Below are 25,150 nucleotides of genomic sequence, written 5' to 3'. Positions count from 1 at the left end.
TAGGTTTGAATTTTGTTTTTATTTCATTTGTGTCCTGCCTTTTTCCTCCAAGGAGCTCAATGCTTTTGCATTTCATCCTCACAACAATCCTGTGAGGTAGGCTAGGTTGAGAGATAGCAGCTGAGACCAGAAGAAACTGGCAGTTAATAACAAGGCATAGCAACAGTTCCCCCAACTGAGAGTGTAAGTAGTAGGCCCAGAGTCCTTCCCCAAGTGAACCAGATGTAAAGTCTGATAGCAGATAGCAGGCACATGTCACTTTTCCTGGTTCCCACTCCCAAATCCCATGATCCTTCAGTTATTAAAATAAAATCTAAAGCCATGCATGTTGGGGGGAATACAAGAGAATCTTCTCTGAGCAAGGCCCTCCAACCTTTCTGGAGCCAAGGGGTACACTTGGAAGTCTAAGAAAATGTCATCATGCCAGATTTAACTAACTGGTCCTGCTCCCAGAAGCCCACACAAGGCCTTCTGTTAGCACAATGAGGCTTTCCTCCCCTTCCCCATGCCCCCTCCCAATTGGGTAAGGAGAATCCCCAGAACAGCAGATAGGGGAGGAGAGAGGAGATCCCATCAGGCAAGAGGAAGCGCTTGTGCTGAGAGAACAAGCTTCTTAGGACTACGTGGAATTTCTTCTACAGGTTCCACAAAGTACCCATTCCACAGAAGAAAAACTGCCAATGCTCAGGAAACCTCCCCCTCAAAACAGGAGGCAAAAGACCAATTGCCACCCACAAACAACAAAATTGGAGACAAAGTAGGCAACATCCAACCCCAAAAAGCAGGCAACACACACACCAAACTATTGGCCAAGCAAAAAAGTAGGCCAAGCACCCCACTGTGGGGCCCACAAGCATACAGGGTGGGGGAGTGCTAAGAGGGAGGTAGCGTCTGTTTTCCAGATAGCTGAGCCCCATGGAAGAATCGGAATGCAATTTAGCAGGAGGCCTTGCCAAAAACCAAGGAGGGTGCCTGAGGGCATGGTGACAACCACAGAAACCATCTTGAATTCAACAACAGATCACAGATGGTTTTTCCCCCTTATAGGAGTAGCGGTGGACATGAAATAAATAAGTCACCAAACTGGCAATATTTAGGGCTCAGCATGTCTCTGCGCTCATTAATGTTCGGCAGGTCATTCTCATTCTAGCAGCCCTGGGTGAGAACATCTGGGGGCTTGACAAGAGACCAAGCCTTAGTACTTGGGGCTAGATGCATGTTGTCCACAGTCCTCAGCCTCAGCTCCTTCACGGATCCACTGCCAGTCCTTTGCCTGGTTCCTGCCTGCCCAATGCAAGCCACAGCAAGGCAATGGAGGCCTCTTGCTGGCAGCTACACCATGGCAATGGCAGAGTCTTCGGTGCTGCTCTCCTGGTCTAGACCCACTCTCCTGATGGACTCCCTGTACTTTTGCCTTCCCAGCGCAATGATGGCTGTGATCTCATCTGCTATGTCTTGGCGGCCACTCTCCTTCATGGCGCTGATCAGCTTGTCGACACAGTCGGGGTGTTTTTCATTTTGCTGAGCCCAGGAGAAGAGCATATGCAGAACCTGAGCTCCGAGGTCGTCTCTGAAAAATACAGATGGCACATCACACAATGGTGAGTCTCATTGAAATATTTACAATATGCCTTTTCATTTGCTCCAGGAAGCTTACAATAGTTCGAAACACACAAAGCATAAAACAATAAAATCCTAAGACATGTTTCATTAGCAACCGTTGGAAAAATAAAATTCAGATTAGGCAGCAACCCAACCACTTCTCCAGAAGCCTACCAACTGCCTTCGTAGAGCAGGGGACACGGAAACAGAAAGGTCTGCATGATCAAAGCTGCAGGTTCTTCTGCCTAATTTAGCAGCACCTGAGAAATCATACGTGTTTTAAAAACAAGCTTCAGCCCTTATGGGGCAGGGAGAGAGGAGGGGACATGGGAGCTCACTGACATTTTCTATAATTGTCTAAAGACCAGAAGGATTCTGGTTTTGGATTTTGCACTCATCAGAAGTTCCAGCCCCTCATTTCTTTCTGTCCTGGCCTCCACCCATCTATTGCCAGCCACCCCAATATTTTGCAAATCCCTGCTTTCGTTTTCCAGACATTCTCTGAGGTTTGGAGAGAGGGAGACAAAACAACTTCTGCAAGAAAAAAATGAGAAGCATCTAAGACCTGCTACCAAGTGTTGGAGTGCTCTTGTTCAGGGTGCCAGCCAGTCACACTCTCCCCTCTAGGCTGTTGCTACAGTGGTGCCTTGCAAGACGAAATTAATTCGTTCCGTGAGTTTTTTCGTCTAGCAAATTTTTTGTCTTGCGAAGCACGGTGTCGGAGAAGTTTTGGAAAAGCTTCAAAAATACCAAAAACCTCAAAAAAGGCTACCACACCGCGTTCTATGAGTTGCTCCTCGAAGTCAAGTCGCAACTGTATTAACGGTGTTAAGAAAAAGGAAACAAACTTGCAAGACGTTTTCGTCTTGCGAAGCAAGCCCACAGGGAAATTCGTCTTGCGAAGCAGCTCAAAAACCGCAAAACCCTTTCGTCTAGCGAGTTTTTCGTCTTGCGAGGCATTCGTCTTGCGGGGCACCACTGTATATGCTGGCAAAGTTCTTCAGATGTTGCTACACAACAACTTCCTGAATTTCTGACCACTGGCTGTACTGGCTGGAGCTGAATACCACCAACATCTGGAGTTTCCCATTCCTGTTATATTATGTGGTAAGGAGCTCAAGGACTCCCTGCCTTCCGGTCAAAATAATTAGTGTTTCATTTTTCTTTCTCAACTGATGCTCAATATTCTGCAACTACTGAGCCTGCTCCATCATTATTTGGCTGTTTTGGCAGTGTTTTTGCCACCTTAGGGCTAGATTCAGCCTCACTCACCTGTAATTGTATCGTATCTGCTCTACCTCCTGGTAAGACAAACCCAGGTTTAAGCCAATCGTTGGCCAATCAGCTCCAACACGCCCAGCAATGGCAAGTAGGTTGGCCTGGGTCAAGTAGCCAGTTTCAGCATTCCCCAAATTCAGAGGGGGGAGAGAAAAGCCATTTGGGGTTGTAGGCTGCTCCTTCCCCTGGGATTTCAGTTTCTGCCAAAACAGAATAAAAAAACCCACATATGTCTATTATTCATGGGCCAAGAAAAACTAGCAGCACAGCAATCCAACCTGCCACAATTATCTCTCCACTTAGGAACACAGAAAGCTACTATATATTGAGTCAGAAAATTGATCCATCTACTTCAGTGCTGTCTCCATTGACTGGCAGTGGCTCTCCAGGGCTTCAGACAAGAGACATTTTCAGCCCTATGTGGAGATGTTGGGGACTGAACCAGGGATCTTAGGCAACTTACGGGTAGCTTGATTGGCAAGGTGGCTAGCCAATGGGAATCAGGGCCTTTCCTCCTCTTGGTAACCTCTTCAGGAATGTCCTCTGGAACAGCACCTCGGTAAAAGGAAACCTTAAAAGATCAAAAAAGTTACAAAAGTGCTATTATAATAATAGGAAACACATCGTAGACTACAGACCCACATACAATACAGATTCTCTTAACTGCCACAGCATAACAAAAATAAGGGAGGAGAAAATCAGCAGGATATCTAAAATACAAAAATGGTGCACAAATACAGAATCTTCCCTCTATCCGAAGTAACTCTTAATCCCAGCCAGCCACAGAAAACAACGCCTGGGAACTCTCCTCTCTTTTCCCAGTCTCTCACCTTGGGTGATCTTTACTTCCCTGCCTGTCCCTCAGGGTCCTTCCACCATTTCCCCTTATTCCTCCTAGCACAGATATTAAGGGCAATAAAGTGCATCCTCCACTGATTACAGAGGATTCATGCTATGTTCTTCGAAGTCAGTAAGCCAGAGTTGGCATCTTCCCCACTTGCCCTCCTCTCCCCCACCAAAACCATTGAATTTGTATGCCAGAGAAGATTATGTTCCTATCCAGGCACAAGATGATGAAACTAAATATAATTTATGCCTATGATCTTATTTGGAACAAGTTACACAACACGTACTAAAATTTATGATCTCTCAGCTTGCTTAAGAGAGCTTTCTTGGAAAATATAGCTAGCTAAATTTGCATGGTTTATTTTGGCACCAATATTTGAGGTTTTATAACAGTTTTGATGCTTGGAAAAGTGAAGGCGTTTTGGCAAGCCTAGGCAGGAGACCCTACCTGGACCCCACCAGTCATTGAAGCCTTTTGCAAATAGGGCTTGCATGTTTTGAAATTTCTCTCTATAACATTTTGCATTTTTTAAAAAAAATTGAGATTCTGGGCTAGGGACTGGATTCTGCACCTTTCACAAACATATGAGTGGAATCCAGAGAAATACGTGGGACTGGAGCAATTAACTCTGATTTGTTTCAGCAGGATTTAAGCACACTCATGTTTTGGATCGTGGCCATGGACTCTGAGAAGATAAGTAACCCTGTTTATGAACTGGCACATGATTAGGAACGAGAACAATGAGGAAAAGGAATACATTTGTTAATGAGAGATGTGTCCATTTATTAAGATGTGTGTTATAAATGAATATATCATGGGAAACCTTGCTGGGGCCAAGAAGGAGAAACTGATGTACCTGCCCTTTCACAGATTTGCTTTTCCTGTCCACTTCAGAGGTGATGTAGACTTCCTTCACGTTTTTCAAGTGAGAGAAAAAGTTGAACGAAATCCTTCCGTCAGTGCAGTCTGGGCGGTCTGAGTTAAGTTGGAGGCAAAGCATCAGTTTGCATCAAGCCACAGTGCTGAAAAAGGCTAAAAATCAAGAGGCAAGAAGACAAATAGGGTCCTGCCCACCTGTCAAAATTGGTCTGTCGGGGTGTGGGGGCAAGATGAGGATCTGGGATAATCCAGTTCCCCCCACTGATTCTGCATCACTAATTGGCTGGCGAAAATGAGAAAATCAATGATTTTGCATGGACATACTCGCTGATAGATGATCTGTCTTCACTGACTGGTTTGGGAGATTTCCCACCATCCACTATGGCCCAATGCAAGAGAATATCACCTGCTGAGCAGACACCACAGCCCTTGCTGCAGACCCCTTTTGACAGGCAAAGGCCAGGAAAACATGGTGTCTTATCTTACATTAGCATCTCAATGCTTGCCAAGGAGGGGGCTTCCCCTATTCAGTGGCCAGCACAAAAATCAAAAGGTACTGCTATTACTCTTTTAGAAGGCTTGGGGGTTTTTTAAAGTGCAAGCTGGTAAGGGTTGTAGGTTTCTTAACAAGTCTGACTTAAGCTTGTGGCTGCACAATCACTTCTGAGCCCTGAAAAAGCCTCCTCCTTTCAGAAGACCCCTTTGGGTCAACAGATTTGAGGATGGCGGGCAAGGGCCAAGTCCCTTTGTTCTTCAGGGGTATTTACACAAGCGGGCTCTGCTGCACTTTACCTGCATCAATGCTGATGCCTCGTTCAAAGGCTGCAAAAAACTGCTCCCCTTCAACCATCTCTACCATGTCCGATGGCTCAGGGCCTCGGTATCTGTCGTGGAGCCTTTTCAAAACAGGATCAACCTACAAGACATCCAGGAAGAGATTTTTTAAAAAATAGATCTTGGGGGTTCACAGGGCCAATTCATTTCATTACTCCTTGTGCGGTTTCAATGGGAGGATGAGGGTTTCCAAGGGAGAAGCTTCATAAATGCAAGAGCAGCTGGTGCGGTGCTGCAGAACCACCCTCCTGACCCTAGGGCTGCTGCCACTTGCCAGGCCAGTAGCAAGGTCTGGACTGCGTGGGCACACCAGCAGGGGTACCAGACTGGGCGCACTAGTGCACCCATAAAACCCTGAACTCACTGCCACCCTGCCACAACCATCCTTTGCAAATGGCAGTGACACCCAGTGTTGAAAGGGTAGCTTCTGCTGCACTACCCCAGCCATTCTTGCCGCTTTCTTTGCTTCTGTTACCCCTATTATGAGGACTCATGCCAAGCTGACCACCTAAGCTGGGCTTGTTCACCCTGTTGCAACAAACCATAGATTGCACCAGCCAATGTTTCCTGCTCTCGCCATGCTTGCTGCTCTTACTTCAACTAAAGCCCATCATAAAATAACGCACAAAGCCAATCTCAAGTATTCATAGGAGAAGGCTCTACTCACAACCAGCTGGTTCCCACCCACCCTGCTTCAAACCCAGAAAGATCTCTCTGGATTTCGTGCATTATATAGCTCATGCTAGTGAGCACAGCTTCTGCTCCAGCCCTGAACAACTTGTGCCCTCCTCTCTTTTTTGCAATCCAGGAAGAGAGCAACAGCAGGCGGCTTACTGATCCCCTGGTGACCAGAGGGCTGTGTTTAGTCTGGTAGGTTACAAGTTGCTCTAAACATAGATATGTTCTTGGCTGCATTTCATGCTTGCAGATCACAAGCGGATGGGCACTACCGCATGCGCATGTACACACATGAAACCGCGACAGTGAACAATTTACCTTGTGCTTTCGGACACACTGAAGCAAGACTTGCTCAGGATCTTTCTTCCTCTGCAGAGCTATGAAGTTCACCTGGTACATGCGCAACCTTTTATAGACATATTTGGCAAAGCCACCGATATAGGTCTTGGTGGTGCACCACAACCAGTACCTGGGGGAAAGAGTGGGGATTTGCAAAATCATTTTGATTTGTTTGCTTTTTTCACTTGTGAGCACATATATTGCAAATGGGGGTGGCATGAGTGCAAAGTTCTGTTTCTCTATGTGAGAAGAAACATATGGAGGTGTGCAAGTGCACTTCTATGTCAAAGGAAAACTGCACAGATGACACAGAAAACAGACCCCCACCTCCACCCCAGTAGGGGCAATCTGATTCAGCTATTTAAATACCTGCCAAAAGCAAGGAAATGATGTGTGATTGAGGAAAAAGAAGAAGCTGTGAATCTCATTATTGAATACACATACAAAACAAAACATGATCATTCTACAAGGTACAACTCAGAGACAATACTTAGCGTGATGAGTTGAATGTGCCTGTGCTGATCGGTGTTCATGATGAAATGCATATGCAATTTCTTCACCCTGAGCAAAACTCTGAACTCAATCCCAGTATCTACTATTCCGCAGCAAAGCATCTAAAAGCAGACTGATCAAGTGCCACGGTGCATTTGAGTTTACTGTGAAGCATGAGGCATCAGCACAACTGCTTCCCTGCAGATACAAGCAAGCCTTCATGTGATCAACTCACATTCTCCATGTCTGAGTGAATCAGCAACATGAACAAGCCATTATGACACTATAAATTTTGTCCAGCACACCTGGTACCTATAAGATTGCATTCCTCTGTGTCTGTATTCTTTGCTAAATGTTCTAGACAGACACATATAATCCTTCTTGCCTGGTGGAGAAGCAGGAACCGAGGACCATTTAATAAAGAATACTAAACAGTTATCTTACTGTTGATTGCTCACTCCCACCCCTTGTTCAGAGGAAAGAGGAAACAACTGGATGAATATGGTCTCTTCTTTGTGGAGCTCCCAGTTCTAACGTTATATATAATGTGTGTAGAGGGCAGGAAGGGATAGAACCTTCTCTTCTTGCTGGCCCAGGAAGATGTATGAAGTGTGCCTCAGAGAAAGAGAGGGACCTTACTCTTCCTGGGTCAACTCACCAGGAGAAGTGTGTGACTTCAAACAAAGCATAGAGGTGGGTGAACTCCAGCACCACCTGACTGGTGATGTCATTCCAGTTCTGAGCATTCCAGTCACTGTGCAGCAGATGCACCCTGGAGCGATCCAGGGTCAGACCTGTGGACCAAAGAAAATATGCTGTTATCTACAGACCTTGAGGACAAACTATAGTCAGTGCGTAATCAGGACAGATGAGGTTTTGCTCCCATTATTATAATAATAATTTATTATTTATACCCCGCCCATCTGGCTGAGTTTCCCCAGCCACTCTGGGCGGCTTCTAATCGAGTGTTAAAAACAATACAGCATTAAATATTAAAAACTTCCCTAAACAGGGCTGCCTTCAGATGTCTTTTAAAGATAAGATAGCTACTTATTTCCTTCACAATTGAAGGGAGGGCGTTCCACAGGGCGGGTGCCACTACCGAGAAGGCCCTCTGTCTGGTTCCCAGTAACCTCACTTCTCGCAATGAGGGAACCGCCAGAAGGCCTTCGGCACTGGATTATCAATGGAACATGTGAAATTGTGAAATGACTGGGGCGGCGTGGCCCAGAATAAACAAGAGCACCTTGCAGTTCAGTGTGCTATAGTGCACTATACTTGCACAACCAATTTCCTCAACAGAAGATTAACTGTCCAGCTTGAAAGCGCATTTAATTGCACCAACATTCTGCAAATTTAACTAGCCTGTGAAATTCAGGTGTGGTAATTCTAAGGAAGCATTAACAGTTCTGTCAAAACCCTTCTGCTGAGGGAATTTCTAGATCAAACCTACCTGTGACTCCTGGGGGCAGAGGGAGCTGAATTTTTACAGGCTGAAGGAAGTCGATGCTGGAATTCTGGGAGAGGCAGAGGAGGGGGCTAGCAACCGTCTCAGGATCATTTGTGATCTCCTGTAGGTCCTCTGAAGACACGGGCAGCACCTGAACATTTAAAAAAAGGGGGGGATAGGCTCCATCAGGCAGTGTTGGGGTTTCCTACACAAGCAATGGACTTCGTAGGCTCCCCTTCCCACAGCAGCTATCAATGTCTTGAAAAAATGGTCCTGAAAGTGAAGGGTCCCACCAAAGAGGGATCTAACACCGTGGAAAAGGCTGCACTCAGAAGCAATATTGGGAAAGCTCTTTTGGATTCCAGCCACAGGTGTCAATAGTTTTAATCCTAAAAGGAATTATTTGAGCAGTGACTGTATAAGTCAAATAGGAGCTTCCAAAATTCTTTCAGGGCATGTCTTTTTGATTTTATAACACCAGGGCAACACTAAGGCACTCATGACCTAAACTGTGCAACCTGACTGGAATAGGACTTTTAAAAAAATTAAATCTCCAATCTTGGAATACATTTCTGGACTCTTTAGGCTTCCTGGGCAGAGGCTTACCTGGAGCTTCACTGTCCTCGTCTCTTCAGTCACGCCAGGGGGAAAGGTCACTTTGATGTTGGGATCGACAGTTGAAAAAAGCAAGGCTCCCTCTTGAGGGACTCTGCATTCATTCTCCACAAGTCGAGAGACAACCAAGAACCAAGAGAAGTGAGGGACGCTGCAGCAGGCCACATGCTTCTGTTAGAGGGTGTGGAAGGACAGACAGGCACCATTGTAACATGCAACAATACTTTAAACAGAGGGAACCAGGCACTGAAAATGAACGCAGGTCTTATACCAGCCTTACAAATATCCACGAACTGGCCTGGCTGAAATGTAACAGGGCCACTTCCAACGACAGGCCATAGCCTGTTGGGCTGTAAATAATGAGCAACAAGCTTGAGTGTGCTCCTTCATCCTTATCTCACACACCCAACTTCAGAAGAGACTTCCTGCTTTCTTATACCAGAGTTCCCTGTGGCATTCAAACTGGGAAACTCTGGTTTTAAGAAAACTAGGACATCTCCTCTGTAATCTGGGCGTATTGGTTCAGATGATGAAACAGCTAGCTGACTCACAGAAATAACTAGCTCAAGCATGTTGACCATTCATAATCATCACATCTGAATTTGTCCAATTTGTGTTTGACAGACCTACTAACTTACGGAACTTTCCCTTAAAAGCTCTCTCACTTTGGCAGTACACAGAGCAGACAGGCCAACAAATGAGAATGCAATTCCTAACGGTACTACACATATAACCAACCTTTCCTCCACAGAGCTCAAAGTGGTACACATGATTGTTGCCCTACCCAATTGATCCTCACAATAATCTTGTCACGTAGGTCAGGTTTAGAAGACAGTGACTGGCCCCTACTGAGCTTCACCAACGAGTGGGGATTTGAACCTGGGTCTCCCCTGCCTAACCACAACACTATGCTGGCTCTTTGTGAAAGGCCACCTATCTCGGTTGCAAATAAAACCAAGTACAGTGGTGCCTCGCAAGATGAAATTAATTCGTTCCGCAAGTTTTTTCTTCTTGCGAGTTTTTCGTCTTGCGAAGCACGGTTTCCCATAGGAATGCATTGAAAATCAATCAATGCGTTCCTATGGAGACCGTCCGGGGACAGAGGGGAAGGGCCGCGCGCCTTCCCCTCTGTCCCCGGACCTGTTTAAAGCAAGGGGCGGCGGGGAGAAGATCGCTTCTCCCCGTTGCCGCCCCTTGGTTCAAAAGGGGTCCGGGGAGAGAGGGGAAGGCGCGCACGCCTTCCCCTCTGTCCCCGCAGATTGCGGGGCTGGCAACGGGGACAGCAGGGAAGACGCGCTGCGGGGCAAGTTTCGTTTTGCGAAGCAAGCCCATAGGGGAATGCGTCTTGCGAAGCGGCTAAGAAAACGAAAAACTCCTTCGTCTAGCGAGTTTTTCGTCTTCTGAGGCGTTCGTCTTGCGGGGCACCACTGTATAAGACTTACTTAGCATGCCTAAAGACCACATGCCTCTAGCTACCATCCCAAACATACCAAACAGTCCATTGTATATAGCCAGGCACTACGTTACAGCCACATCTGTTCCAATTCTACAGACAGAGACTTTCACCTAAGAGATCTACAGCAAACCTTTTTAGAACTAAAATACCCAGCAGATGAAGTTAGACAACAGATCAACAGAGCCAGACTGATACCCAGAGAGAACTTGCTGCAAGACAGACCCAAAAAAGACAGACCTCTAGTCATCACATACAGCTCCCAAGTTAAAACAGTACAACGCATCATCAGAGCTCTACAACCTCTCCTGGACAATGACAGTTCTCTTTCTCAAGCTCTGGGAGGAAGACCTTTCATTGCCTACAGACAGCCACCCAATCTTAAACAACTCCTAACCCACAATAATACTGCAACCAGACTTAACACGGACACTGGCACCAGAGCCTGCAATAAACCCAGGTGCCAACTTTGCTGCCACATACACCCGGACAACATCATTACTGGCCCCAACAACATCACACATACCATCTCGGGACTATTTAATTGCTCATCGTCTAACATTGTGTATGCCATCAAATGCCAACAGTGTCCTTCAGCTTTCTATATTGGACAAACAGGCCAAACCTTACGCCAAAGAATAAACGGACATAAATCTGACATCAAGAATCACAAAACAGAGAAACCAGTAGGAGAACACTTCAATCTCCCAGGACATTCTATACAAGATCTCAAAGTAGCTGTTTTACTACAAAGGAATTTCAGAAATAGACTGGAAAGAGAAGCTGCTGAATTGCAACTCATTACCAAACTTAAAACCATGGAGAGACCTGGTCTGAACAAAGACATTGGATTCTTATCTCATTATACACGACAAAGCCATTTCTCACCTTCTCACCCCTTGCTTTTTCCTGTAAGACCTATTGCAGTCGTTAAGAGTCGTCAACAGGCTCATCTCAGCTATCTGCCAATCACCCATTCCCACCACCCTTCTGAGTAATACCCCTCCCCACCTTCTCACTATATAGAAGGATCTGGCAACTTCTGTTTCAGTGTATCTGAAGAAGTGTGCATGCACACGAAAGCTCATACCAAGAACTAACTTAGTTGGTCTTTAAGGTGCTACTGGAAGGAATTTTTTTATTTTGACTATGGCAGACCAACACGGCTACCTATCTGTAATTAGCATGCCTAGGTGCAGGACCTTAATGAGTTAACGAACTGGGTGTTGTGTATTATAATCTCTAGGGGAAACACATGGCAAAACTGAAGAGAAAGCAGCTGCAGATTACAGCTCAGCCCTCCCTCCAAGCTTCCAGCAGGAATTCAATATGGCACCCAACTGATGCAAGGAAGAACTCGCTGAGAAGTGAGGTAACTGGCATGTTTTACAACACGTTGCGCTTCGCGGCCTACCTTTGGCTTTTCTTTCCATTCCAATCTGGTTCTCAAGTCACTCCAATTTTGCCCACTGAAGGTTCGAATTACAATCTCACGGTCGTGCAGGTACTGCGTGGAGGCATATGGCAGCCAGATCAGCACATCCTTGAAGAACACAAGACAGTTTCCATGAGTTAACCACCGAGAAGGAAACTTCTCCATAACTCCAGGGAGCAAGAGAAGGACCTCAGGAGCAGACAGCCATTGGGGAGGACGTGGAGAGCAAGCAAAGGTTCTTAGTGTGTCTCATTTCTGCTGTACCTCATAAAGAGGAAGCAGAGAAGGCAACAGCATAGATGGTTGCATATTACAGCGTCAAGATTGGGGAAAACGCAGCAGTTCCCACATAGCTCACAGACATGCTAGTAGTAAGAAATTGGTTTTATTGCATTGTGAACCGAAAAAGAACTCCTATACACTTCCAGCCAACCTTCAGACCTGCACTGGTTCATTAACTGGGGGTGCTGCATGCAACAGTGATTGCAAAGCACAAAAGGTGCAAGGCATACAACATGCAAGAACACCATTGTTCTTTCGGGTTTCGGAGGCCAGGGCTAAACAGCCAGAGAGATGGGAACTTTTATGACATTTATTTAGTGCAATTCATTTTTAGTGCCTATAATCTGTCACCCTCAGCCTTCAATCTAAGTAAATGAATAACATGTAATGGCTAATTGTGATTTATTTTATTTATTTATTTATTTGAATTCCTGGTTGTTTCATAATATTTGCATGCAAATCTGTGTGGGTTTTATAATGCGCTTAATCGTTTTACTATTCTTAAAACATATTGCAAAAAGGAGGGATTATATTATTAAATACCTTTTCAGCCACTGTTTTCTAAAAAAAGGAGAGGTCCTATCCAAACTAGAACTCTGTTTATCTTATTCCCACATTCTACATATCTCACAAGCAGAATGGTTGTCCTGGGGCATTTTTCCTGATGGAACTCACATTTTATTAAGCCAAATCTCATTGGCAGCAGCCTAAATGCCACAAAGGGTGGCTTGTAAGCAACCCAGCGATTATCACATTTAGCACACTGGGTTCTCAGTGGCCACTTTTTTGGCAGGCCAATATTTTTCTTCTTCTTCTTTTCTCCCACGCCCAAGCTGAAAGATTTGGGGGAATTAGCGCAGGTCTAGCCTAAACTCCTTTATGACTTCATGAGCTCTTCTTACCTTCTGGAAATGAATCCCATGAGGCTGCAGCTCCAGGACTTCACTCAGCAGGATGTCATGGTCCTTCAGCTTGACCCACTGGGGGTCAGGGGAGTGCTTTTGGAAGTGGATATTTACTGAAGTGGTGGTGGCACCCAAGGGGAAGCAAAACTGGACACCACAAGCTAGGAAAACTCTGCAGCCTTCAGGAGTCACAGTAAAGCTTAGAAGATACAAAGAGAAGCATGGATGTTTCTACAACGTTACAGTCCTCTTTACTCCAAAGTTCTGAGTTATAAATATCTATAGACTGTCAGAATTCTAGATACAGTTCTAAGGCTTGACTACACTGTGTTTCGCTTAGCTGCATCCAGACTCCAGATCACTCCAATCCCATGGGCTTCCCTGCTCTCCCTGCGACCCTGATGGTGGTGACTGAGTTTTGGATACTTGCTCCAAAGGAACAGATAGTCTCATCACCTTCAACAGCACCTGGGTTCCATTTCTAGAATATCTGGAGGATAACTGAATGACTATCAGATATGGCTGTTCCTAGCCATGTCTGAGTGCAGAGTTTGGAACTTGCAACTACCTGGCTGTTATTGGGGGGGGGGGGAGGGTGGAATCACTTTACTCTGGTCCTCAAATCCCTTACACTTGTGACTTGTGACATTCCAGACCCAATACAAGCCCTAAACAACTTGGGATCCAAGTACCCAGGAGAGCACTTCCTCCAGTACTGCCTAAGCCTTACCCATCTGTGAAGATTTGCTAGGGACCAGCTGTTTGTTATTCCAACTTTAGCTTCTGCTGGGTGTGCAACGATAGAAGACAGGGCATTTTTGGTGGTGCCCCCTCGCAGCTAATTATGACACCCCCTCCCAAATGGCATTTGATTGTCTCCCCACATTGGCCTCAGTTGGGCACAAGGTGAAAACATTTTCCCAATGCTGCTACTTGATGTAATTTTTTCTTGATATGGCATATTGTTAGCCACTCTGTGTTTCCGCAAAGTTGATGGGTGGGGTATAAGAGTGCCAAAGTAAAATAAGAAACTAAAACTAAGCCTATCCCTGCTATTCTCAGATATTTTCCTTGCTTTTTTCCTCTTTCAGGGCTGGTATGCAGAGGTCCCACTTGCAGGCTCCAGGAATAAGGGGGCCATTGGCCCCTGGAGGTATGAGCCCCCTCTAGGCTTATCTGGTGATGATTGCTACTACTCAGTAGTTTCCCTCCCCTTGACTTTTAAAATGAGGCTGCATTTTAACCTGTATTTTTTTATTTAAAAACTTCTTTTTCTTTTTTCTTATTATGTTTTTACTGAAATTTTATTGGTGTTAACTGCCCTGAGCCTGGCTCTGGCCGGGGAGGGCGGGGTATAAATAAAATTTATTATTATTATTACTGGACTAGTAGCAATCTTAACATCCCAAAGATTAAAACAGTGATGGCACTCCAACTGCAGAATGACCAACAACAGCAAATACAGTGGCCGCTGTTCCACACTCAAGAGTCCCAGAGGAAACAGGAACCCAGAACCCATGTCCCTGAGCGCTGCTTGGAGATGTTACTTGGTGGTAACGGCCCTGCTCTCTTCAATGAGTTTGCCACTGATAGTTAACTTGCAACCAGTTTCTTTTTAGAAATCCTACTTGGCTCATTTGTAAAAAACGGGGGTGATTAACCCACAGAAACTACCCCTTCATCAACAACTGAACAAGGCATCACAGTACAATTGATTATTATTAGTATTAGATGTATATCCCTCCCTCCCAGGAGCCATGGGAAGCAAGGAGAATATTATGCCAAAAGTGAATTAGGAAGATACACTGACATGATGATAGTACAGAAAGACACCGGCCAAAAAAAGTATGTGAAATACCTATCCTCACCAGCTTCAAGGAACAGTCTTTGTAATTTTTCTGGCCTTGAGTTTGAGTCTGCAACAAGTCAGAAAACAAAGTTTACATGAATATAAACAGAACGTGTTAAGTGCTTCTGTAGGAATGAGTATAGTAGTCTTCAACTTTTTCAAACCAAAAACATGCACTTGGGCCTCAATTCTTTATCATATATTGGTATGGTGGGAGGGCTACTGTTGTGACTCCCCTTTGATCAGCTCACAAACCAGTGGTGGGTCCTGCTCCATCCATTGAAGACAAATGGTTTAGTCAAACGTTTTATTATGTTTTCATATGTGATAGAAGCTGCCCAGAGTGGCTGGGGAAATCCAGCCAGATGGGCGGGGTATAAATAATAAAATTGTTGTTGTTGATGCCTTGTTCCCACAGGGCCAGCCCCAGATATTTCACCACTTGAATATTAACCATGATTTCTATGACATGAACTCCCACCAGAATTTCAAAATAAAACCTATGACAGGGTCACTAACATTTATGGATCGGTGGGCACATTTCAAATGTTGAGAGTCACAAAATAGCTGTTGGCAGAGCAGGGCATAACACAAAATGGCTGCAATGCACAACACAAAATTAGAGAGGCAGCCACCCCTGACACCTTTATGCTAACCACGGGAAGACAGCTATGTTCTGCTGGTCATGATTACAGACGTTGTCATGCTATATAGATTTTACTTACACACAGAGAGAGATGTGGCTGCTGTCTATAGCAATAGGGAGCACCCCTCAGAACCAGGAACATATACAAAGTGGCCACACCAGATTCACTCGCATGCCACAGATGTTGCTTGGAAGGCACCTACACATTTTACCTCACAACTTTGTTTCTAAGAGGGCTACAGACTGACTTCCCTTTTTCAACATGAAAGCTCAGAGACTGGGACATCTGCCCTGAAGTACCCATGAAAGTCTTTGTGGGCACCAGATTGGTGACCCCTGCCCTATGAGAAAGTGACATTCACAAGCAACACCTGTCTAAGGGTAATGGCGATTTTCATTTATCAGTGACTGTAAGTAAAGTCACCAAGCAAATCCACCCGTTTGCTTCAAAGTCACCCACCACAAACCTGGCTTTAGAGTGCCTGGGAGAAACACCCAGGAAGCTTTAAGGCAATTTGCATTCAAATTGGTCTCTCTTTTGGCTTTAAGGTCTGCCCACCCTTCTTAGCAGCCTTCTCTTGCTTTCAGCAGTGCCTCATTTTGAGCTGAATCTGAGTCCACTTCAGATTATGTGCCCTCTTGCAGTCGCAGTAATGTGAGGGGAGGAGCAGGGCCAAGCTTGCTGCCCCCCTCAACCCTCGCTCCCCATGCATTGGATGGGAAGGTCTGAAGAAGGAAGCATGCTGTAGGCAAATGCGCTCCCCACATGATTTACTCCCTGTTCACATGTACTTCTGGGCAGTGCTGTTTTTCTAGAAAAAGAGGTGCCAGAACTCACCATGAGTGCCTCCCTTGTTCTCTTAGAATGGCAATGGCTCCCAGCTGAGAGGTGCCAGAACTGAGCTCCAGTGAGTTCCGGCTGAAAAAAAGCCCTGGATCTGGGTCACATGAGGAGCCTGTACTCATAGGGCAGGCTCCCTGGATGGTGAGGAAAGGGCCAGGAGAGGACACAGCAGCAGCAGCAGCAGCAGCGGAGCTTAAAGAAAAAGCCCAGCTTTTTCTGCCCAGGCAATTTTGATGGGATGGAGAGGAATGACTGAAGGGGGCTCAGCTGCCTGTGAAAACCAACCAGGCGGTCTTTCAACCAGTCCTTCATATTGTCAGGGCTGCAATTTCAGATGTGTCTACACACATCTCACAAAAAACAACAACCCCCCAGAGCTGCCTTCTGCACCAGCCACGCAGATCACACAGCAGCTTCTGACCGTCTCCAGTTAGAGCAGCTGTTGAACAAATCAGACAGAAGAAAAGCAATTAACCTGGTTGCAGCGGCACCTCTGGCTCTCCTAGAGGATTACCACGGAGATGCACAAAGGGGAGGCTCTGGATCTCTGGGGGGATGCTGCGCAGCCTATTGTTTTGCAGATCAAGCCTGGACAAGTTGGGAAGGCCGGCCAGGGATGCAGGAACTGTCACCAGAAGATTGCTGTGAAGATGTAGCTGCCGCAGAGACTGCAAATTGCCTGCAAGTCAGAGCAGGAGTGGGAAAGAGAGAGATCAGCCTACACTTTGTAAATCCTTGTATGCAAGCAACTCTCCCCCATTCACAATTTGCAAATCCCTTATAACAAAAAAGAAAAGATCTTGGGGTCTTGCTTACTTCCACCACAATAAAAACCAGCCCTCAAGCATACATGCACGCACAGATAAATAGATAGATAGATATAAAATGTATACAGCATACTCATACCATAAACATTTACCATAGAAAGGCTCTCGTACTAGCCAAAAGGAACGTGCCTGGTATTCGAGGAACACAATGTAATAAATAATCTAATTAACAAAGGTCAGAGTCAAGCTTAATCCTAGTATTCCCTTGGCATTGTAGCTCACCTCAATAGTGAAGAGGTGTGTGTATGGAGGTGCATGTAAAATCCCTATGATTTTTGCAAGGCTAGAACATAGCCTTCTGTACAAAGAGTCAAATCACTTGCTCTACCCACATTGCCTCTAGTCTTGCTCACCACTGTCATGCGGTCCCCGGGATGTGGCCCATTGAGGAATATGGCCCTCAAGGTTCCTTCCCTTTGTGCTATAATACACTTACATCCTGATTATGTGGGTACCACCATTAGTAGTAGTGGATCCCTCTGCAGCTATATAACACCCTCCAGCTGCAGACTCACCAAATCTGAAACAGGGCCAGAAAAGTTTTTCTGTTTAGTCAGGACTCTGGTTATCAGTAAAGTGACAGTGCTGCTGCAAAGACTGTGCCTTTCTTCAGGCTGAATACAATAAAATAATAATAATAATAATAATAATAATAATAATAATAATAGTAGTAGTAGTAGTATTATTTATACCTTGCCCATCTGACTGGGTTTCCCATTGCAAATCTTAACAACTTTAAATATTTTAGATTCTAACTATTGGGTTTCCTAAAAAGTTGTATCGTAAACCACTTTGAGAACACCTACTAAAAAGAGGTCTATATATGTTTCATTAAATATTTGCATTTTTTGTATTCCCTTTCATCAAAAATGACCTAGTTTAAGCTCATTCTATGAAAGTAAGCCCCACTGAGTTAAATGAGACTTACTTCCTAGCAATTGCACAGAAAAACTGCAGCTATGCCATGTGACCCTGAACGTGTCGTAGCTTTAATCTCGTAATTTGTTTAGTCTCAAATTGCATCTTAAAATATTTACTCCCTTTCTCTTGCAACTGGGAACAACTTACCAAGAGAGCTAGGGATTCCTGTTAATAGGTTCCCTGAGAGATCCAGCTCTGTGCAACTATGCAGGTTTCCAATCTCTTCGGGAAGCGATTCCAGTGCATTTTCAGAGAGGTCCAGTGTTTCTAGTGCTGCCAGCTCCCCTATGCTCTGTGGCAGACTTTGGAGCTGGTTCTTCATGGCGGAGAAGAAAGTGAGGTTGCTGAGCTGGCCAAAGTCCTCCGGCAGCCCCTGCAGGCTGTTGTGACTCACCAGGAGGCTCCTGAGGCTGCCCAGCTTGGTGATGCAGGGAGGCAGAGCACTGAAGCTGTTGAAGCCCAGATCCAGGTGAGCAAGGTGGCTTAGCTCCCCCAGCTCTTGCGGCAATGATGCCACCAACCCTCTCTGGGGAGTGCCAATTTCATCTCTGGTGTGTCCACCTGCAGGCCAGGAAAATGCAGGAAGAGAAAGTCTCGTTGAAAGGATCTCCATTAACTAGCCTCATATAAGCATATAGATATCCAATGGAACAATATGGAAGACTGAACAGAGGTAATTGGAAAATACAAGAAGTCTGAAGGATTTGGGGCATGAAGGGACTACAGGAACCCGATAACTGTCAGTGGAAGTGGGTCTGGATTTTTTGCTTTCAGGGCTACAGCAGGAGTGATGAACATGCTACACTGACAAAGAGGTGTCTTTTTTGGCCCCTTAGCTTTCAGTCCAATATATAACAACGATAATAAAGCAACAAGATTGGTAGCTTGCAGCTGCGCATGAGACACACACAGCTACTGTTGCTTATATTCAGTATAAACTGGTTATTATAAATACCTGTGCTAATGAAACCTAGGTTTTTAATAGGTTGGCCAGCTGAAACTGTATTAATTTAGCTGCATCAATGAAAGCTACAGTTGCTGTTTTTGCTGTAGATACTTGAAACCAAAAAAAATCAAAACAGTTCAAGAGTTAGGCACACATGCTTATTCCTAAAGGGAGTGCCACACCAATTTCAAAAGGCAAAGAGTAGCCAAGATAGTTTGCCACAAGTGGGGGGGGGGCGTATTTTGTGATGCCTTACAGGTTATCTGATGGAGTGGACTCCAGTCCACAAAAGCTTGTGTTGTCATAAACGTGTTAGCCAATATAACGTGCCTTGTCGATTTCAACATGGTTATCAATTTGCAGCCTGATCTTTTTCCTATTGTTCTGAAAAAACCATGCAAGCCTATGTATGCATACCCTGAAGTAAGCCCCACAGATTCCAATGGAACTTACTTTGGAGTAAATATGGTTAGGACTTCAGGCCAAATGTAGTGCACATGTTACAGATGGCTAGGGGGTAGGGACCCTTAGGCTTAGGCAGAGGAAGGCAAAGGCAAACAGCACAACACCGAACCCCCTGCCTTCTGTGCTTTTGACGGGTATCTTAAAAATCCCACAACATAGAAGAATTCTGTCGCCTGCCCATTTCATTCCCAACACGAGCAAGAGGACAGAGCTTTCCGTTTATGGGAAGGTGGCATGAGAATAAAAAGTGGGTGATGAAGAGAGAATCACAGGAAGAAGACAAGGACCCCCTCAGCTTGAACGAGACATATAAAAATCAGAGTAAATATCTTTCCAAAAGCTTTTTCATGTTGCTACATAGACACAGAGTAAATCATCTCTACTGTAATATAATCATAGTAAGAAGGGAAGCTACTGTTCCAATTTGGCACTTTCTGCATTTTGACAGATATGGAACAGTCATCATCATTTTTCACTTCTGCAAGCCTCATTCCACAACTAAAGATCAGAAATCAGTCTCGTTTCATTCACTGTTGAAACAAGGTCTGTTCCAAGCCAAATGTCAGAAGGAAGACAGTAGTAAAACCTGACTTTTGTTCAGCAGAAGATAACGAAAGCCCCATGTCCATTCCAACAAGAGAAAGCCCTATTGAAAAGAGTGGGTTTACATTTGAGTAAACACAACAGGCCCATTCCCAAGAGAGGGTGCAGACCCACCCGTTGCAGGTTTCCTAAGAAGTAAATCTCACCATGCTCAATTCCTGGGTAAGCATGCATAGGTTTGAAGTTTTTGACTGTACCATGCACTTTCCTGGCAGAAAGTAAGCCCCACTGAACACAGTGGGACTTACTTCTGAGGTGGGGAAATGCATAGGATTGCAGCAGAGTCAGACCATTTTGCGCCTTTGTGAGAAACAGTGGCCTAAGGTCATTTTGATGGGCTTGGTCGGGGAAGGAAACCTAAAAGCTAATCTAAACAGATGGGAGAAATATAAATTAAAAAGTGACACAGTCGGTCAAAAGACAGAAAGAGAAAAGAAGCGTGCAGTTTACCTTTGAGTACAAGGGATTTTAAGCCCTTCAGGACCGGAATGGTGCTTAGTGTGGAAGTGATAAGTTCCTCATTGCAGCTCAGCCTCAAGAATTCCACCTGCTCCACTTCTTCCCTTCTCTTCTCATACAGCTTGAGGAACAGGCGACAGCCCTCTGGGTAGACGTCTAAGTTGAGCCTGTTGCCAGCCAAGCAGGAACTAGCAGGTGCCTCGGCCTCCAAAGCACCCTCCCCCAGAGGGTCCCCAAGCTCCTGCGGCCCAGCCATCTTCTGGTGTCACATTGCCAGGGGCTGCGCATGTTTTGACTTGCCAGCCAAACGAGCACCGGTGCCACCGCAAGGGATTGAAATGGAAGATGGAGGAAAGAGGCAGCCCCTGTGAAGAAATGGAGGGAGAGGAGCAAAACGCTGAAGAACCAGTGCACACGCAAAATCCACCCAGATGAAGGAAACAGCAGAAGCTGTACTTGAGGCACTGAGCATAGAAGAGGGCAATACAACATCTTCCCACCTGGGCTGTTTAAGTGCCATATTAAGGCATATAACGGGCCCCAAAGCTGATAAAACTAGGAAGGAAGAATGGACGTTTGAAAGACAATGTGGGGAAACTGATTGCATTTTGAAGTTTATACATCTTTCATGTACTATTAGAGTTCTTTGCCTCCTCTTTAGAACCACAAAAATGCATCCTAATAAAAGAATATTAGATATTTGCAAGCAATATAGCAAGAAAAGTGTAATAGAAAAAATAAAGATATTTGAGTACCAAATCATCATCCCTAACACACAGCAATGCCAGGTATCTCCATGGCACTTTACACATGGGGAACCGATAAAGATAACCAGCTGTGCAAATGTGATTTTTTAAAAACAGGTGCAGCTTCATTCACAACAGCATGACACGCCACCTTTCTATAGGAAGCTAGAGCACTTTCATCCTTGACATCTGGGCACAGTTTCCCTAGGAATTGTGGATGAGGAGTCAACTCAAAAATGCCAAGATGAACACATGATCGACACAGTACAATACTATGCACATTTACTCGGAAGCAAGTCCCACAGAGTTCCATAGGACTTGCTCCCAAGTCAGCACAGCAGCACAGCTCTAATGCTTTTTTCACGTGACCCCTTATTTTCTTTTTCAAATGTAACTTATCCTTATTATTCTTTCATTAGGCACTGTTACAACCTTCAAAAAGCCGATCTTTGGCAAAAGGGCCATTTAAAAAAAAACCCCAACCTGTCCTCTCTCAGAGTGACTGCACCACCATATAGATAGATAGATAGACAGAAAGATAGACAGATAGATAGATATTTACTTCCAATCATTTCCCTGATTTAGCAGTGTGGAAGTGATAAATTACAGTGGTGCCCCGCAAGACGAAATTAATTCGTTCCGCAATTTTTGCCGTCTAGCAAATTTTTCTTCTTGCGAAGCACGGTTTAAACGGTTTAACAAAGTCGCAAGACGTTTTCGTCTTGCGAAGCAAGCCCATAGGGGAATTCGTCTTGCGAGGCAAATCACGAATGAAAAAACCTTTCGTCTAGCGAGTTTTTTGTCTTGCGAGGCATTCGTCTTGCGGGGCACCACTGTAACAGATAGCTGCACTGCAATGACAGAAGTGGAACCTGTTGAAACTTTCCCTTACAATATGCATGGCATCTTTCAAGGACAGATGCTGGCACCTCTAGAAATCAATTTATTGCAGCTGTGTTAATGCAACTATCCCAGTCTATTCTGTTTCCCAACATGCTTTAAAGCAGTGGTAGCCAAAGTGGTGCCCACCAAATATTGCAGAGTACAATTCCCATCAGCCCCAGTCTGCAGAGAGAGTCAATGATGGGGATAATGAGAGTTGCAGTCCAAACCATCTAGGGAGCACTATGTAGGCTCTCGCTGCTTTAAACGCTGTTCTCCAGAACCTGTGGCCCTCCAGTTGTTGCAGGACTCCAACTTCCATCAGCTAGCGGTCAGGGATTATGGGAGTTGTAGTGCAGCAACAACAGGAGAGCCACATGTCCCCCATCTCTAAAGCACATGACAGGGACAGAGATAATGTTTATTTCATTACAGTATTAAATAGTATGGAGAAAGTCGTGGAAATAATTCATCAACAATTGCGTTAATCTGCAGCAATGCCATTATTACCCAAGAGGGTGCAAAACTAAGCGTGGCGAGTGTCAGGCCAAAGGATGAAGCCAAGGACCCTGGTCCTTAGCTCCTAAAACGGGAGGGAGGAAGCTCAGGTCAAATCTTTCCCCCTAATTCCGGGGTAGGGCGCAGGGTGGACGGTTAACTGTGATTTTTCAGTGAAGAGAAATAAGGCTCTAAGGTGGTTTTAGTCATTAGTACACGCTTCCCAAGAAACAGCTCGGCACTGAAAATACAGACTCCAGAGCAAAGTCGTGCCAAAGAAAGGAACTTACGGTTGCAGCCTTGTGCTGCGACGCTACATATAACTCACCAGGAAGTGAACCCCATTGAACGCAGCGGCGCTTGCTTCTGAGTATCAGCACTTAGGATCAGCTTCTTAGTGCCCGGAGCAGGAAGAGAAAAGCTTTGCATGAAGTTTTCAGATAACCAGCAGAGAAATTGCCCGGATTAAGCAGTGACTTACATCGCCCGAGGTCTCTAGCCCAGCAGAAGCAAAAGAGCTTCCAAACAAAAGTTTCAATCGAAACGCGCCACCCGACCCGGCCTGTTTACGCCCGCCCTTTCCTCAGCTTTCCAGACAAGAAAATGTTCTTACATGGGCCTGACAAGCATATTTTCCCTTTTGCCGGTGCTTTTGGCTACTCCGATCCTCGCCGTGCTTACTGGAAAGTTTGTAAAGGCTGCTGATTTCAGTGGCAACTGCTAATGCAAGTAAGCGCGCTCCGGATCGCAGCCTTCGGGTCTGCTGGTCGACCTCCTAACGGCTTGCGGCGCAGTTCCAGTCCCCCGCTGTTTGCACATTGCCGCCGAAGCAACGGCCTAATTTTCCCAGGCCCTCCTTCCCCTAAAGGGGGCAGATCCCTCCCGCCCTCTTGCACAAATTCCCGCTTTCCCGCCTCGGCCAGCGCGGAGGCGGCGAGCAAAGCGACGGCTTGGGCTTGCTGAGGACGTCCCGGCGAAACTGCGTCCATTGTGATCTGTTCCTTCCTAACAAATGCGCGCTGCCGCGATCCTTAAGGGCTAGTTTTGCTATTGCGATTTGTAGGTCATTGCGGATTCTTGCAACTCGTTAGGCTGGTCCCGGCCCCCCCCCCCCAAACAAGCGGGACCTGCGACAAAATCTTGCCGCGTATTCTACCCCTTTAAACACGAATATTAGGGTTTAGCTAGCTAGACAGCCAACCGTGTAATACTCCAGTATATACTATGATGTAAGGGGCTCAAGCAGACCATTTCATGTCTCCCCTAGTTTTACACACACACACCCCAACATTTTATGGAGGCCATGGAGCATGCTCAGTCCTCATCAATATTTATTAGTTCTTACTCTACTTCTGCCTACTTCAGGATTGTATACATAATAATGAAATACCCAAGTAGTATTTTCCCCCCTTACATATAATATGGTTACATGCCACCCCAATCTGTGAGCGGTATGATATTCCAGGGAATCCAAGTGCTTTACTCAGAGTTTGTGTTTCCTTTTGGAATGAGGCACAGTGGAGTCTGTGATGTCTTTATGATATATGGTTTATTAACACATATATGCAACCTGGGCCTATGATGGAGGGGTTCAAAGTGTTTAACTCCAATCGGGTCTTGTTTCTCCCATTGCTGCAGCCCTGGATCCAAAAAGAAATCAAAACATGGCTCACTATCCCTCTGCTCAACTTGCTGCATTTAACACATTGCTTAGTGGAAGGAAGGGTTCACACCCATCTGCTGTCCAGTACCGGGTATCTGCTTTGTTAATCAGTATCCAATTTAATAAATCATTGTTCTCTTCATCATCATCATCGCCCATTACCTTCCTTTGGTTCTCCATAATGGCTCTTCTCCCAGGTGATTTCTAAGCACAGAAAAACTCCATTGGCCTGTATTTTTACACTGCTAAATGCAGTGTTTGTCAGCCCTTCTGAATACTCCAAGCATTAATTAAACTCCAGCAGCCACTAGACTTAGGAATTATGGGGAGGGTCTAGCACCCAGGAATTTAGGGGAGTCAAGGCACCCACAAACTCATAATACCCTTTTTTCTCCTATGTAAACATAGGTTGAAAAACTACCCCCAACCCCAAACTATGTTTGCAGTAAGTTGTTAAACTGCCTTTTTCCAGATTATCAAAGGATGAATGGCCCTTTAGTGATAACCTGGGTTGTTAGTGTTCTTGCTTTTTTAACTGTTCCAGTATTCATGCTATTAGCTATTGATAAGTGATTCCCCTCCCCCAAGTTATGCATGGCAGTCTTAATTCTGTTGCACACTGAAAAATGATTGGTCACCTGGGATAGAGGCAGGGCATATGGTTTCCTCCTTCTGTTCAGTGCTTAATAAGATCTCCCTGGAGGGTATAGGG

The 25,150-nt window shown here is 45.3% G+C and overlaps 1 protein-coding gene and 1 long non-coding RNA gene across 4 annotated transcripts; one reads left to right on the top strand and one right to left on the bottom strand.

Moving 5' to 3' along the window:
- PIDD1 (p53-induced death domain protein 1) lies at positions 1-23,856 on the bottom strand. Of its 3 annotated transcripts, none has more exons than XM_083513344.1 (16): positions 23,104-23,855; positions 20,641-21,014; positions 18,324-18,737; positions 16,904-17,107; positions 14,948-15,005; positions 13,087-13,288; positions 11,882-12,010; positions 9,006-9,185; positions 8,403-8,550; positions 7,608-7,743; positions 6,437-6,587; positions 5,399-5,522; positions 4,584-4,702; positions 3,344-3,451; positions 2,875-3,080; positions 1-1,570 (listed from the first exon to the last, which is right to left on the bottom strand). In XM_083513344.1, exons 2-16 carry the CDS (start codon positions 20,903-20,905, stop codon positions 1,333-1,335), a joined length of 2,682 nt encoding a protein of 893 aa, XP_083369470.1. In that variant the 5' UTR covers positions 20,906-21,014; positions 23,104-23,855; the 3' UTR covers positions 1-1,332. The 3 variants fall into 3 exon arrangements, with proteins under 3 accessions (XP_083369470.1, XP_083369471.1, XP_083369472.1); XM_083513345.1 differs by having other exon boundaries at positions 23,389-23,855; XM_083513346.1 differs by lacking the exon at positions 16,904-17,107 and having other exon boundaries at positions 23,104-23,856.
- LOC310711438 lies at positions 1,530-14,290 on the top strand. The gene is made up of 3 exons (XR_014528434.1): positions 1,530-1,601; positions 11,714-11,839; positions 14,181-14,290. It is a non-coding gene; the product is annotated as an uncharacterized lncRNA (long non-coding RNA).
- Positions 23,857-25,150: the final 1,294 nt, after the last annotated feature.

This window comes from Podarcis liolepis (genome assembly GCF_965112155.1).
Source record: "Podarcis liolepis genome assembly, chromosome: 1".
Lineage (NCBI taxonomy): Eukaryota > Metazoa > Chordata > Lepidosauria > Squamata > Lacertidae > Podarcis > Podarcis liolepis.
The sequence above is the reverse complement of the archived record's forward strand: the minus strand, read 5'-3'. Positions and strand labels throughout refer to the sequence as shown.